The sequence below is a fragment of the Clupea harengus genome, chromosome 15 (assembly GCF_900700415.2).
Source record: "Clupea harengus chromosome 15, Ch_v2.0.2, whole genome shotgun sequence".
Taxonomy (NCBI): domain Eukaryota; kingdom Metazoa; phylum Chordata; class Actinopteri; order Clupeiformes; family Clupeidae; genus Clupea; species Clupea harengus.
This window is the reverse complement of record NC_045166.1, coordinates 20,820,375-20,835,549: the sequence shown is the minus strand read 5'-3', so window position 1 is coordinate 20,835,549 and position 15,175 is coordinate 20,820,375. Positions and strand designations below refer to the sequence as shown.

The 15,175-nt window shown below is 43.7% G+C and overlaps 1 protein-coding gene across 5 annotated transcripts in view; it reads left to right on the top strand.

The window, feature by feature from the left end:
* Window positions 1-15,175, top strand: part of scml4 (Scm polycomb group protein like 4) — a 37,136-nt gene that overhangs the window by 11,390 nt on the left and 10,571 nt on the right. For 3 of the 5 annotated variants that reach the window (XM_031582219.2, XM_031582218.2, XM_031582217.2), the window contains 2 exons: window positions 14,199-14,419; window positions 14,725-14,848. In XM_031582219.2, the coding sequence (XP_031438079.1) occupies window positions 14,199-14,419; window positions 14,725-14,848 (345 nt within the window). The other 2 variants (XM_031582222.2, XM_031582221.2) reach the window with 2 other exon arrangements.

The following is a 15,175-nucleotide window of genomic DNA, read 5'->3' as shown; positions in this document are numbered from 1 at the left end:
CAGACACACGCACACACACACACACACAGAGAGAGAGAGAGAGAGAGAGAGAGAATATATTCTTGAAGTACCGTAATTTCCGGACTATAAGCCGCTACTTTTTTCCCACACTTTGAACCTCGCGGCTTAAACAACGATGCGGCTAATTTATGGATTATGATACCTGTGACTGTATACGGTGGCTTTGTGCTTACGGTGGCTTTGTGGAGCTAGGATGCTAGCACAGATGCAGCCGCATGGATGCTTAGCTCCACGCGATTTCTCAGTATCTCTCAATAACTTAACTAATGTCAAAATAACCACAGTCTACCGGCGTAGACAGAACACAACTCAAAACACTTTAGAAAATAAAATAAAAGTTTACAACAATACAAATCCAGTCTTCAAGTTCTTTAGCTCACTGGTTTCAAACTAGCGTCTGTCTTCAATCTAACGTTCTACCTGAACAGGAAGAACTACCTTATTTCTGATTGACTCTTGCAACTTGCTCTCTTAAAGCATCGTAACCTCCAAAACTAATAATATGCATCACTATTGTATTACTTTTTATATTCATTTTAGCCTGTGTAAAGTTAATTTGTTTCAATGTACCGGTAGGCACCTGCGGCTTATAGACATGTGCGGCTTATTTATGTAAAAAATTATTATTTAAAAAAAATTCAGTGCGTGAGGCTTATATTCAGGTGCGCTCAATAATCCGGAAACTACATTCACACTCACACAGAGACACATAGCTTGAAGTTGTATATGGAAAATGCACACACACACACACACAGAGAAGGAGAGAGACTAGATTAGACTAGAGAATAGATTCTTGAAGTTGTCACATCTACATTCACACTCACACAGAGACACCTTTAAGTTGTATATGGAACACACACACACACACACACACACACACACACACACTTACACTTATCCCTAAGGATGGCACTTCAGAAAAAGAGGACATGTATAGACGTGCACACAATCACCCTGTTGTAAAACACTCTCACACACACTTACATATACTCATGCAAAGACTACAGTGGCTGTGTTTGCTGAGCCAACACCTCAAACGTACCCGGGTGTGGCCATGTAAGGAACATTCTAATCGATGCAATATTCTCCACAAACAATAACAAATTATTTACTACAGAGCTTAGCTGTAGCCATGGCAACAGACGAGGGAAATCTGATACTGCAGTGAAACCATGTGACTGACGGAGGCAAAAAACAAACTACTGAACCAATACTATATATATATATATATATATATATATATATATATATATTTGGAGTGTGTGTGTGTGTGTGTGTGTGTGTGTGTGTGTGTGTGTGTGTGTGTGTGTGGGTGTACTGGTTCATGTATTTTACCCTTGAGTGACCTATAGTTTTTCACAGAGAAATTAATTTCAGTGTGTGTGTGTGTCTAAATGTGTCTTCCTTGAGGTGTTTGTGGTAACTCGTGTGTAATTAGGTCTTATCTGTCGAATTTAAATGAAAGCGATAAGATCTCTGCTAACTGTAAATCTGCAGTCATTTGTATGCTGGTGTGTGAGTGTGTAATGACTATGCGACTGCCTAATGCTTATGCTAAACATTGATTACTAGATTAGACAATAAAAAGGGACAGTTAATGTGCCATGGAGACATATATGGAGAACATATATATTGTATCTCTCAGCTGAACAAAATTGTTGTAATACTTTAAAGATTGATAATTCAGTATAAATTAAACTGTTCCATTAACAAATTTGTTCAATTTACGGTCATCAGTGTCAACTTTCAATTTTTTGGATACACACACAGACACACAGGCACACACCACACACCACACACAACACACCACACACCACACACAAACACACAAACACACATGAGCATGCAGCTTGCTACCCTATATTCCACACATCATACTCTGCACAATATTCACAATAGTATCTGACATGAATGTATCTTTCTCTTTCCTTACTACAAGACTGTATTCTCTCTCTCTCTCTCTCTCTCTCTCTCTCTCTCTCTCTCTCTCTCTCTCTCTCTCTCACTCACACACACACACACACACACACACACACACCCTGGCTGCACCTCGTCCACTGATTGGCTGCCAGATAATTGGAGCGTGCTGATTGAGATGGAGCTGCAGATTAATCAACTGGTTTTAATGAAGTGATGATTTATGTCCCTCTCAGGACCCCGTAGGGCCGCGGAAGGGAGAGAAGAGGAGGGCCGAGGGAGGGTGTAATTTTAGGACTAGAGAGATGATGAGGAGGATGAAGGGATGACAGGGATAGAAAGAGGGATGGAGGGATGAAAGGATGAAGAGGGATGGAGGGAAAACTAGGAAGAGTCTGAGGAAAAGGTCCTTTGAGTCCCATGGTGCTGATAATGATCAGTTTGTGCAATACATAGAAGTAATCTCCTACCTGAATACCTAAAGTTTGTGTCCTAAAGAGTGCTTTTATGTGGGTATAAGAGTGTGTGTGTGTGTGTGTGTGCGAGTGTGTGTGCGAGTGTGTGTGTGTGTGTGTGTGTGTGTGAAAGAGAGACAGAGAGAGAGAGAGAAATAATGTGTGTGTCAGAGAGAGAGTGTGTGTGTGGGTGTGTATGTGTGTGTGAGAGAGAAAGATTGTGTGTGTGTGTGTGTGTGTGTGTGTGGATCCACCCTTCCCTGTGCCTCAGACTGTAATTCTATTTGAACTATCCCGAGTGAGGCCTGGCTTTCTTTTTTCGGCTCCACTATCACATTGGTGGGGAGTGTTGTCATGGCAACACTGTGTTTAATCAATTCCCCTGATTACTTTAAAGTGTTTTTGTGTGTGTGTCTGTGTGTTTGTGCGTGCGTGTATGAGTGTGTGTATGTGCACATTTGTGTGTGTGTGTGTGTGTGTCTGGTCACTTTCTCTGTGTGTTTGTGTGTGTGTGTGTGTGTCTTTGCTTGTGTGCCTCTGTGTGTGTTTACCTACTCTGTACTATAATGGATTCCACCTTCATCATCGACGACATGGCACAGTACACCTTTCCGGAACTTTCTCTCTCAAGGCCGCTCAACCAATCAGAATCACAGCATCATTCTCAATGCTGTCACCTCAGCACACAAACTAAACTAACAAATATGTAATCTGCAGATGCAGCATGATGAAGAAAATGACTTTGAGGTGGGCGAGATCAAGAGGTGGTATATTTGAACACGTCTGGCAGCTTTAGGTTATTGTTTTTTGTAGTGAAATATTTTGAAGCTTATCGTTCTTTCCACTGCTGTGTGATTTGCACTGGCAGCTGTTTGATTGGTATCTGGCTGTTTGCAGAGTTTTAGTTAAAAAATTATGAAGTCAGTTAAATTTGATGTGCTGACTGACAGGTTTCCCTGAGAGAGTGATTTTAGGCTTACGGTATTAAACAAACACACTGATGAAAAAGCTTTGCAAATAAGTAAGAAGATTAGCTTTGCAAATAAGTAAGAAGTAAGAAATGATTAAAGGCTGGGTCAGAATTTTAATTCAAAATACTTTCTGCTTTTTTGCTGTTACTTTTTGGCAGTCATCATTTTTTATATGGTCTCCACTGAAATGGTCTTCTAAGGTCCAATAAATCAGGACAAGGAGGCTCTCAGCCAACCAGTCAATAGCCTGCTATATGAGCACAATAGCCTATATAAGCACAATAGCCTATATAAGCACAATAGCATATATAAGAACAATAGCCTATATAAATACAATTCCCTGCTGTATAAGCACATTAGCCTATATAAGCACAATAGCCTGCTATATAAGCACAGTAGCCTATATAAGCACAATAGCCTATATAAGCACAATAGCCTATATAAATGCAATAGCCTGCTGTATAAATACAATAGCCTGCTGTATAAGCACAATAGCCTATATAACCACCTGAGCCCATATAAGCACAATAGCCTATATAAGAACAATAGCCTATATAAATACAATTCCCTGCTGTATAAGCACATTAGCCTATATAAGCACAATAGCCTGCTATATAAGCACAGTAGCCTATATAAGTACAATAGCCTATATAAGCACAATAGCCTGCTATATAAGTACAATAGCCAAAGCCATTTAAAAACAGTAAAACCGTGGTACATATTCCCACAAACATGGAAAACTAAAACCCCATCTATGGAAGAGACACTAGCGAAAGAGAGTTGCATTCCTTTCCACACAGTGGCTAGCCTGGCTTGGTTGTCGCTGTGATTATGGTCAGGAAACTATGTTTGCAAGATGAATTGCGGGGCCATTTCGAGTGGCCTCCAATCAGTGACCAGTGGGGTGCCTTAGTGACACTGAAGTGAAGTGTTGTTTGAAATGTAGTTACAACAATGGTGGCAGTGCTAGAGCTAGACAAAACGGTACAAACAGTTGTAGAAAACATCGAAGAATTGAAGCCAGAGCAAGAACAATGTGTATATTTATTCATCAAGGGTAAAGACATTGTTTACTTACTGCCAGTGGAGCTTGGGAAAAGGCTAATATATCAGCTTGCACTGTTAGTGGCGAAATAGGATGAATTGCAATCCCAATGCCAATTCGTTAAAGGCTGGTCTAATAGTTTCCGGTCCAAAAATGAGCCAGAAGTCTACACCCCGTAAGATGCAATGACTGGAAACAATCCCCAATGGAGCGTAGCCACACCCTGTGTATTCAGTCAATTTGGGTCTGTTTGTACCAAGCCACATTGTGGCTGCCTAGGAATCAGAGCTGGATGCCGGATACATGCCGGGGCAGAATTGGGCTACATCAGCACCAGATCTGGGTCACATGCAGGCAAGGCCGACTCCAGACTCCTTTTCCATCTGGGTTTAGACAGAGAGGATTGAGTTGGAGCAAGAGCCGCAAACGTGCGACCACTTCCATGTTCACTGTTTGTAAGGGTGGGGCTGGGGGGGGGGGGGGGGGGGGGGGGTGGCCAGTTATCCCTCTTTATGGAGACCAGATAAAGCCCTTGCCTCATTGAAGTCAATGGGAGACTCGTGGGATTTCAAAACACTGCCCATTATTTCTCTCTGGAGGGGTGAAGGGTCTTCTGGATCCATCTATCATAAGCCACATGTGGTTGGGATCACTTTGAGACCTAAGATCGTCTGTCGTCAACGAGTTGATTTCACCACTCTATCTTTATTCTAAAATCTTTTGTTCGGACTCCCGATCCAGGTCAGATCAATCCCAGACTCTCCTTCTAGTCTGGGTTTAGACGCCTTTTCTGGTGTTCCTCTTCTGCCTGGCTCCTATTATACATTGGTAATTAACGGAGTATTTATAAAGAGTTGAAGACATGGGAGTGTGAGACTAATATGATCCGTATTAAGAACTGGGTTTGTCTGGGCTCCTGTCGGTACAGAGGACTGTGTGTTGTTTGGTTTTTATTTCCTGTGTCTGTGTGTGTCAACAGATTTGCACTGTGCATGTCAACGACTGTTCTTTTTGTTTACTTTTTGTTAATGTTTCTATATGCGTGTGACTGTGAGTATGTGTTTGTATCTTTGCGTGTGTCTCTGCAAATGTTTGTATGTGTGTGTGTGTGTGTATGTTTTTGTCTACATATGTGTGTCCATATATGACAGTGTGTGTGTGTGTGTGTGTGTCTGTGTGTGTTGTGTGAGTTACCATGCCTCACAGCTGCTCCCATCGTGGTGGCAAATTCCCCTACAGCCCCTCCCTCTGTATACTTTGGATGCTTCCCAAGTGTGTGTGTGTGTGTGTGTGTGTGTGTGTGTGAGTGAGTGTGTGTGTGTGGAGAGAGAATTATGACTCATGGCTATCGCCCTCCTTCATAGTGCTTTCTTTCCCTGAATGGAAAAGGTAACTCCCCGCTGGTGTGTGCGTATGTGCACGAGCCTGGTATGCATGTGTGTGTGTGTGTGTGTGTGTGTGTGTGTGTGTGTGTGTGTGTCTGTGTGTGTGTGTGCGTATGTGCATGAGCCTGGTATGCACTAGATTCTGCATTTCAGAAGGTATTTAAATGCCTTGCAGTCTTCAAAGGGTGTGGAAAAGAGGAGGGCAGAAAATGTGTGTGTGTGTGTGTGTGTGTGTGTGTGTGCATGTGTGTGTGTCTATGTGTGTGTGTGTCTATGAGAGAGGGAGCAAGAGTTTATTATTTATGTGTGTTGTGTTCATAAACATTTGCACTTGTGTGTGTGTGTGTGTGTGTGTGTGTCTGTGTTTCTGTTTATGTGAGGGTGTCTTACCGTTGTACTGTATGTGTTGTGCAACATGCAACTCCACACACCTCCACATTTCTGCATACATTCTGTGTAAACAGGAGCTCTAAAGAGATCTCATACATTTTAAACCCCCGTCTCAGTGACCTCTGGCTCATGGCCTCTGGCTCTGGGCCCAGATCTGGCCTGGGCCGGAGGGCTTGAGAGCCAGACGGCTGCCCTGCTGAGTGGGTGTCTGATAGGAGCAGTGGGTCAAAGCAGTGAACCACACAGGGATTCTCCATCCCACAGACCTCTTATCATTCATGCTAGCACATAATATAGAATAAACTATACAGTCACAACTACTATAATGATGCACACTAAAAATATAAATTATAAATTAAATTGATGTTTTTTAAATATTATAATTATATTCAATAGAATATTCATTTTGCTATATACAAAAGTATATATTTTTCGGCTTTTTTTGATAACTTAGAATGAAGGTACTGCCTTTGCTTTCTTTCGCAGATAGAAAAGTAACACTAATGCGGGACTCAAAAAGTGTGCTTGCTTCTCAGGTGTTCTTTGACTCTGAGATTATCCTTTTGGGTCACATTTTGTTTGCGGGGCATGAATGGTTGACGTTATTTTTCAATGACGGAGATGATAGGGGCTAGAAAGAGATACTTTGATACAAAAGCCAGCAATAATGCAGGAAATCTAACCAGTCCTGAACTTTCATGCAAGGCACCATTACAATAGCCACGATGCTCAGCTAGCTTTGTGTTAAGAGAGCCTAAGGGGGGATTAATAGTCACCGCACCAAAAGTGACGTACCCCGCAGGTCCCTGGGGGACCCACCTTACGGATGACGCTATAACCTCACAACAACTATTGTTCCAATGTGTGTGTGTGTGTGATACAGTCGAGGTATACATTGCCATGAGCACATCCATACCATAGATTAACCTCTGCCAAACACTGTAATAACACACAGGGCAGCAGGCATTATTACTCACCCAGATGCATAAATGGAAAGATGATAGGGAAATGGATCTTGTCAGAACAAATACTGTATGTGAGGCAATGAAACATCTCACTGTCAACCACATCTACTGACCAAAAAGGCCACACACCATAACCCGGAATAGTAAGAAAATCCACTCAAATGCATAGAATGATTACTATCACTATTAGTGCTGAACATAAGGAAAACCATGCGTTGACATGACGGAATCTGCCTCAAACTGTGAATGAAATAAATACAATTACCAGTCAAGGTGTGCTCACAGTTACAAGTTAATTGGTTGCTAACCTGTCTCTCCCTCTCTGCTTTGACTTCAACCAAACATGAATGAAAACATGACATTGACTTAACCAAACATGCCTTTGCACTGCAAATATATTAGGATATAAATATATGTCTCAAGTGCTATGCAAATGCTATGCTATTTGATCTGCTGTGCTGGAGCTATTACATTATAACAGACAAACTGATTTGAACTGTTCTTAGTCAGGACATATAAACATGACATGTTTGTGGGTGCAATGTCTCACACTCATTTTTGTCATAGAGGGGTGCTTAGCATAGCATTTCTGCTAAGAGGAAGAAATCCTGTATGGCCCCAGCATGGCAGCGATCCACTGGAACTGGAAAAGATTCAGTCCGGAGTTAACTGCTATCTGGGTTGAATTCTACTGAACTGTTCTTCCTGGCTTATCTACCATCTTGTTCAGTATGCAGGCCCACCAATGTCCCACACATGTCACTCTATTACTCAACGTGGAATGAATTCAAAGTGAAATATCCACCTCCATTCTGACAGCTATGATATTACAATAGGTTCTGAGGAAGAACTCTGATCAGGTTTCAGCTCTTAATACAGCGGGTCAAACTGAGACTTTGAAGGGCCGCGCCTACCATCTGGAACACCCCTCATAATGGCGGTGTGGATTTCCCCCCTCTAGTGCAAGTCTGCAGTCTCTGGGTCCATTCCACTACTTTCAGTCCAGGAGAGCTTTAACTTTCTGTTGCGCGACACTCACCGTGTTGTTCCACTTTAAGCACATCTGTGAGGGCTTACATGTTCTCGGTAATATACAGTGGGGAAAATAAGTATTCTAACCCCTGCCGATTTCGCAAGTTTGGCCACTTGCAAAGAAATGTGTGATCTGTAAATGTAATAGTAGGTATATTTTAACAGTGAGAAACAGAATATCAACAAAAAAATCCAGAAAACTGCATTTTATAACATTTATGACTTAATTTGCATTTGATGCAGAAAATAAGTATTTGAACCCCTAGCAAAACATGACTTAGTACTTGGTGGAATAACCCTTGTTGGCAAGCACAGACGTCAGACTTTTCTTGTAGTTGGTCACCAGGTTTACACACATCTCAGGAGGGATTTTGGTCCATTCCTCTTTGCAGATCCTCTCCAAATCCTTAAGGTTGTGTTTTCAATGGGAGGGAATGAGGGTTCAAGCCCAATATTCCACATTACATGGCCCCATCCATAGTCCCCTCGATGTAGTGGAGTCGTCCTGTACCCTTGGCTGAGAAACAGCCCCAAAGCATAATGTTTCCACCTCCATGCTTGACGGTGGGGATGGTGTCATATTCAGCATTCATCCCCCTCCAAACGCGGCAAGTCGAGTTGATGCCAAAGAGCTTGATTTTGACCTCATCTGACCACATCCTGTCTCCCAATCCTCCTTAGAATCATTCAAGTGTTCATTGGCAAACTTCAGACGGCCCTGTACATGTGCTTCCTTGAGCAGGGGGACCTTGAGAGTTCTGCAGTACTTCAAACCATTACGGCGTAGTGTGTTGCCAATGGTTTTCTTGGTGACTGTGGTCCCAGCTGCCTTGAGATCATTCACAAGCTCCCCCTGTGTAGTTCTGGGGTTATTCTGCACCTTTCGGATGATCACCGATACCGCACGAGGGGATATCTTGCATGGAGCCCCAGACCTAGAGCGATGGACAGTTGTTTGGTGTTGCTTCCATTTGCGAATAATCGCACCAATAGTTGTCTGCTTCTCACCAAGCTGCTTGCCGATGGTTTTGTAACCCATTCCAGCCTTGTGCAGGTCTACAATCTTATCTCTGACTTCCTTGGTCAACTCTTTGGTCTTGCCCATGGTGGTGAGGTTGAAGGTGTGAAGTATGATTCTTTGGACAGGTTTCTTTTATACACGTCACCAGTTGAGATCAGGTGTACCTTGTTAGGCCTAATGAGGACTAATCTGTATGCTTCTTGGGCACATAACTGGTCATTGGGAGCCAGAATTCTTGCTGTTTGCTTAGGGGTTCAAATACTTATTTTCTGCATCAAATACAAATCAAGTCATAAATGTTATAAAATGCAGTTTTCTGGATTTGTTTGTTGATATTCTATTTCTCACTGTTAAAATACACCTACTATTACAATTATAGATCACACATTTCTTTGCAAGTGGCCAAACTTGCAAAATCGGCAGGGGTTCAAATACTTATTTTCCCCACTGTATAGTTTATAGTATACTGTATATAGTGTCACAGATGCTGACTGAGCAGGAACTCACACCCTCACTGGGCTGTGTCTTGCTGGCACTGTATTCGTCATGGAATATCAGTGTTTTCAGGTAATCTCCTTGTGCAACCAGAGATATCTGACTATGCCAGCCTACTGTGTTTGTGTGTGTGTGTGTGTGTGTGTCTCTCTCTCTCTGTGTTTGTGTGTGTGTTTATGCAGGTCTTACAACAACATAACAATAGTTGTTACTGTTATTTCATTATTCCATCATTATTTGCAATTATTAAAAAAAAATCACGCTATATTGGTATTTTGAATGTATCTTGCTCATTTTGGCCATACTGTCCATAATGTCCATAATCTAAGCTGTTGACTGAGACAAGAATGTAGTCATTTCATTACCGTTATGACTGTGTTACAGTGAATATTTCAAAAAAACGTTCATAAAAATATTTTTCAGTACTGTGAGAGGGTAGCAGCAGAGGGATGTTAGGGAGGCTTGTTGTCATGACAACGGACGGGTGAGGAGGGGAGGGGTGGTAGTTCTTGGGAGCGCGCCCCACCTGCGGGCACGCGCCGGAAAGCTTCGGGGTTGCCGGGTTTTTCGGAAGCGCGGAAACGAGGCCGGTCGACGAACGGTAGAGGCACGGGAGTATTTTCGGGCAGATTGACAGCGAGCGGAAAGGAAAACTCCGAGCGAAAGCTTTACAAAACACGACCCCTTCTCCGACGCCGTTTGAATGGTAGGCTTGTGTGAGTGGATTTGGTCATGGTTATCACGCCAGCGGTTCTGTTTCGCTTTCTCTTCTGCAGCAGCGCAATTTTAGCAAAAGGGGAAGAAGCGCGTCACGCAAGGCAACAACTCTGCATATTTACATGAACACACACATTCGTACACTCACACATACACTAGCGTAGTGCCTACACACAAACACACAGAGGATTTAAAGGGGCCCTAATATTTTTTGCCGACAAGGCTTCGTAGTTGGTCGGCAGCTGTTAGCCAGGGAGTAGCGATCCTGCCGTCAGCCTTATCCGCGAAAATACAGAGATGGTTTACTACAGTTCAGGTTAGGAAAGTCTTCAAAAAACAAACGTTGTTAGGATTTTCGAAACGACGGTGTAGTTTGCAACAGTAGAAGAGTAAGACCTGAGTGTGAATTTGAACTGTCAAAATCGAGCAACAGCCGGGTTAAGATCAGAGAGGGAAACGGGTGTAGCAGTGTTTTTGCCTCTTTTATCATCGGTCTTTGTGTTGGTCTCATACGAAAATCCTTGACCGTAAACCGAGTCCTGGGGTGAACCTGTCGGCCCTTGGCTTGTGGTCTTTAAGGCCAACTGTCTGGGATTCCCGTGATGTTAGATAGATGGATGGATGAGAGTTGGCACGGCAGCCGGAGGGGGAGGGGGAGCTCAGACAGCGAGAGTGAGGAGAAGAGAGAGTTGGGGGAGGGTGCTGGGCAGAGAGGGACGGGTGCAGAGTGGAGCTGCGGGGAAGATGCTGCATGTGGCGGAGCTGTTTTGAGTAGAGCACTGCGATAGGTCTCTCTCTCTCTCTCTCTCTCTTTCTCTCTCTTTCTCTCTCTCTCTCACTCACACACAGTACCTCTCTTTTTCTTTCTTGATTCAATTCAGTAAGTTTTATTGGCATGACAAATATGCATCTCCCCTCTCTCTCTCTCTCTCTCTCTCTCCCCCCCCCCCCCTCTCTCTCTGCCTCTATGCTGTTTTCCCATCAGGTTTTTATAAGACTCTTGTGGTTTTGTCAGATGCATTTTGTGTGTGGTGCAAGAGACATATATTCAAGTATAATTGTGTCTTTGTTTTTTCTATGTTTTATGCAATGCTGTGTGGTTCTTTTGTGAGAGTGGTAGTAGGGTTATTATGCTGGTGTGGTGTTTAAGGACTCACTGTACACACACACACACACACACACACACACACACACACACACACACACACACACACACAGGGGTGTGGAACAATTTCAGCATAGTTTAAAAAAAATGGTCACATGACATCTGCTGTATACTGAGTGTCTGTGTGTGAGTGTGTGAGTGATTGGATGTTTGTAAATGCTTGCGGCAGGATGTGCTTGCTGTCTGTATACACTACAGTATGGAACGGTCGTCTAAACTCAGTTCTGTAGTGTGTATGTCCTGCATGTACGTATGTCTTGGAATATATTACACTCTCATGCTCAGACAGTAGTATCAAATATTACACCCTCTAACTCTCTCTCTCCCTCTCTCTCTTTCTCCCCCCCCCCTCTCTCTCAGTGTGTGTGTGTATGTTTGAGTCTTTATTTCACAACAGGGGTAATTATACACTATCCACACCCACTGTGTTCAAATATAAACCTGCTACCCACTCTACACTGCACCCTAGGAATCTCAAAATAGCACAAGCTGATACAGTAAAAGCGATGGCTCCTCCACCAGTGTAGAAGGCAGGATATTTCACAAAAAATACCTGTGATAGTTAAAGTTGTTTGGCGAAGACATATATTCCACATTAATCAATGATTTAATACCATATTTGGCCCTTGCTCTCCTAGAAGAAAGGAGTTTCACCTGTTCTTAATATTGAAATGCGTATTGTTTTATTCTCGTCAGAGATGTTATTACCTACTGGCTGGATTTGAAGGCATCTCTAATCACCAGATGCCCAGATATTAAGGGAGAACTAACTAGTGCTTAGTGGGGTCACTAATGGTGGAATTTTTGATGGAGGAATTTGAAGGAGAACAAAGATATAGTAAGTAGTTGTTCTGGAGAATCCCCCTTTATAGGTCACCATTTCAAAAAATGACCCCAGAGACTGTGCTTCTCCCTATTCTCTGGCTGCTGAGCGGAGGGTCCAGCCATGTTAAGACACGCCACATGAAGGCATTGGCAGTGTGTGAGAGCACTGAAGGGGTTGTGTAGCCTATACTGTTGTTATATCTGAAGGAGTAGGAATGTAACCAAGAAGGCCTGGGGACCGAAGTATAACTGCCAGACCAGAGTCAAGAGCTCGCTATCGTGGGCGTATTAGGTTTGGTATAGTCTAGCTTGGCATGATGTAACTTTGGCACCACTGATGTCATGAGAATGTGCGATCTGGTTCCAACTCACTGACATTGAGGATTAGAAGCAAGTTAAAACGATGAACGCCAATGTGGCTACGCCTCGGGGGGGTTCTGCTGAGACCCACCCATGACTTCGACATTTCATTTAGTCATTTAGCAGACGCCTTTATCCAAAGCGACTTACATATGTGCGACTTACAATGTATACACATTTTACATTTACACTGATGGCACACTGCACATCAGGAGCAATTAGGGGTTCAGTGCCTTGCTCAAGGACACTTCGACAGGGAATCGAACTAGCAACCTTCTGATTACTAAACGACTTCTTTACCTCCTGTACCACTGCCGCCCCACCGCGCTTTTAGCCAAATCCTCCTTCGTCCTCCCATCTTCTGGAAGTCCCTGGGTTGGATATCATCACTCCCACACATGTAGTTCACATTTCACCAAGTTTGCCTCCAGACAAAAATGTCAAAGCAACAGCATGCAGTGATTTACCACTTTTTGAAGTATGTTTTACAGGCACTATAAAACATCTTTCAAATAATTTGTTTGGTATATGGTCATGAGTAGGACAGATAAACACACCTGTCATTCCCAATAGCCACCCAGGCTATTTACTATGTAGCCCCCCCCCCCACACACACACACACCATGACATCGGCAACTGTATCACCAAAAGACACCAGATAACATGGTTATTGTTGCTTTGATATGCGTAACTATGGCTAGTGAGATTCAGAGACTAAAGAGCACGACTCCATAGCACAACTCAGAGGTAGAAATTGACACTCAAGTAATCCCTTTCGCCCAACCTGCAAATGACCCCTGTACACATCACATGACCTCCGAGGTCAGGGAGGAAATGCTGCTGAGAGCTGAATCGATGGTCGATGTCTATGTAATGTGGCTGGACATCAGACAATTAGACTCAACTAGGCAAGGCTATCCACATGATGTATGGATCTGCTATTGATGTGTGCAGAGTGTGGTCTGTCCGGAAAAACTAGCACTAGCTGTCATACCAAGTTAGTAATATTTGGGGAGGAAATGAATCCATTTGCCTCTTCAGAACGAGTTGTGGAGGTTTAGGTGACCAAAGGGAAAGGAATGTTTGAGATCAGTAAGCTTGAGCAGTGAAAAATCATTGATCATCAATTGTTAACTTCCTTGCCCACTAATGTCCTTATGTAAACTTTCTCTCTCAATCTCCTTTTCCTTCTCCCTCTTTCTCTCTGTCACAATCTCTCCCTCCCTCTTTGTGTCATCTCTCTCCTCCTCTCCTTTTCACTTTCTCACTCCCTCTGTCTCTTGCTGCTTTTCTCCCATCTCACCCAACTTCTGTCTTTCTCTATTTCTCTCTCCCTCTCCTTCTCTCCCTCTCCTCTCTCTCTCTCTCCTTGTCTCTCCCTCCCTCTCCTTCTCTCTCTCTTTCTTTTTCCCTCTCTCCCTCTCCCTCCTTCAGCTCTGATGAGTATTCCAGCAGCGTCAGCACAGTCAGGGGGTGGAGAGATGCAGTCGCCGGGGGTGATAAGCCCCTCCTTCCTCCCGCCCCCAGGTACAAAGGTTCCGGGACGGAAAAGAGGCCGTCCACCAATCAGGAAGCTGGAGTTCCAGAGTCGCTACCCAGAGCCCCTCCCACCTATTAAAGTGCCCAAGAAGAGGGGTAGAAAACCTGGCTTCAAGGTGTGTGTGTGTTAGACGGATTTGAACATAGTTACTGATTTGGAGATCTTATCATTAGTCGAGCTGGCCAGACTTTCAAGACAGACAGCACAAGGCAACATTCAGCAGAAAGAAAATAAATGAACTCTTTGTGTTCTTGTGTGTGTGTTTCTGTCTGTGTGTGTGTTTCTGTGTGTGTGTGTGTGTGTGTGTGATTGTTTTTGTGTGTGTGTGTGTATTGGTGTATGGGTGTATTGCTGTGTGTGTGTGTGTGCGTGTGTGTGTGTGTGTGTGTGTGTGTTTGTGTGTTTTTCCCTCTCCCCCAGCTGAAGTCTCGTATGGTGATGACACCCATCTCTCCGCCCAGCAGCACACCAGAGCCTGACATGAGCTCCATCCCCCAGGATGCTGCTACCATACCACACTCAGCTACTCCACAGATACTCACAGGTAACACACACACACACACACACACACACACACACACACACACACACACCATACCACACTCAGCTACTCCACAGATACTCACAGGTAACACACACACACACACACGCACACACACACACACACCATACCACACTCAGCTACTCCACAGATACTCACAGGTAACACACACACACACACACACACACACACACACACCATACCACACTCAGCTACTCCACAGTTACTCACAGGTAACACACACACACACACACGCACACACACACACACACACACCATACCACACTCAGCTACTCCACAGTTACTCACAGGTACACTCACACACTCCCA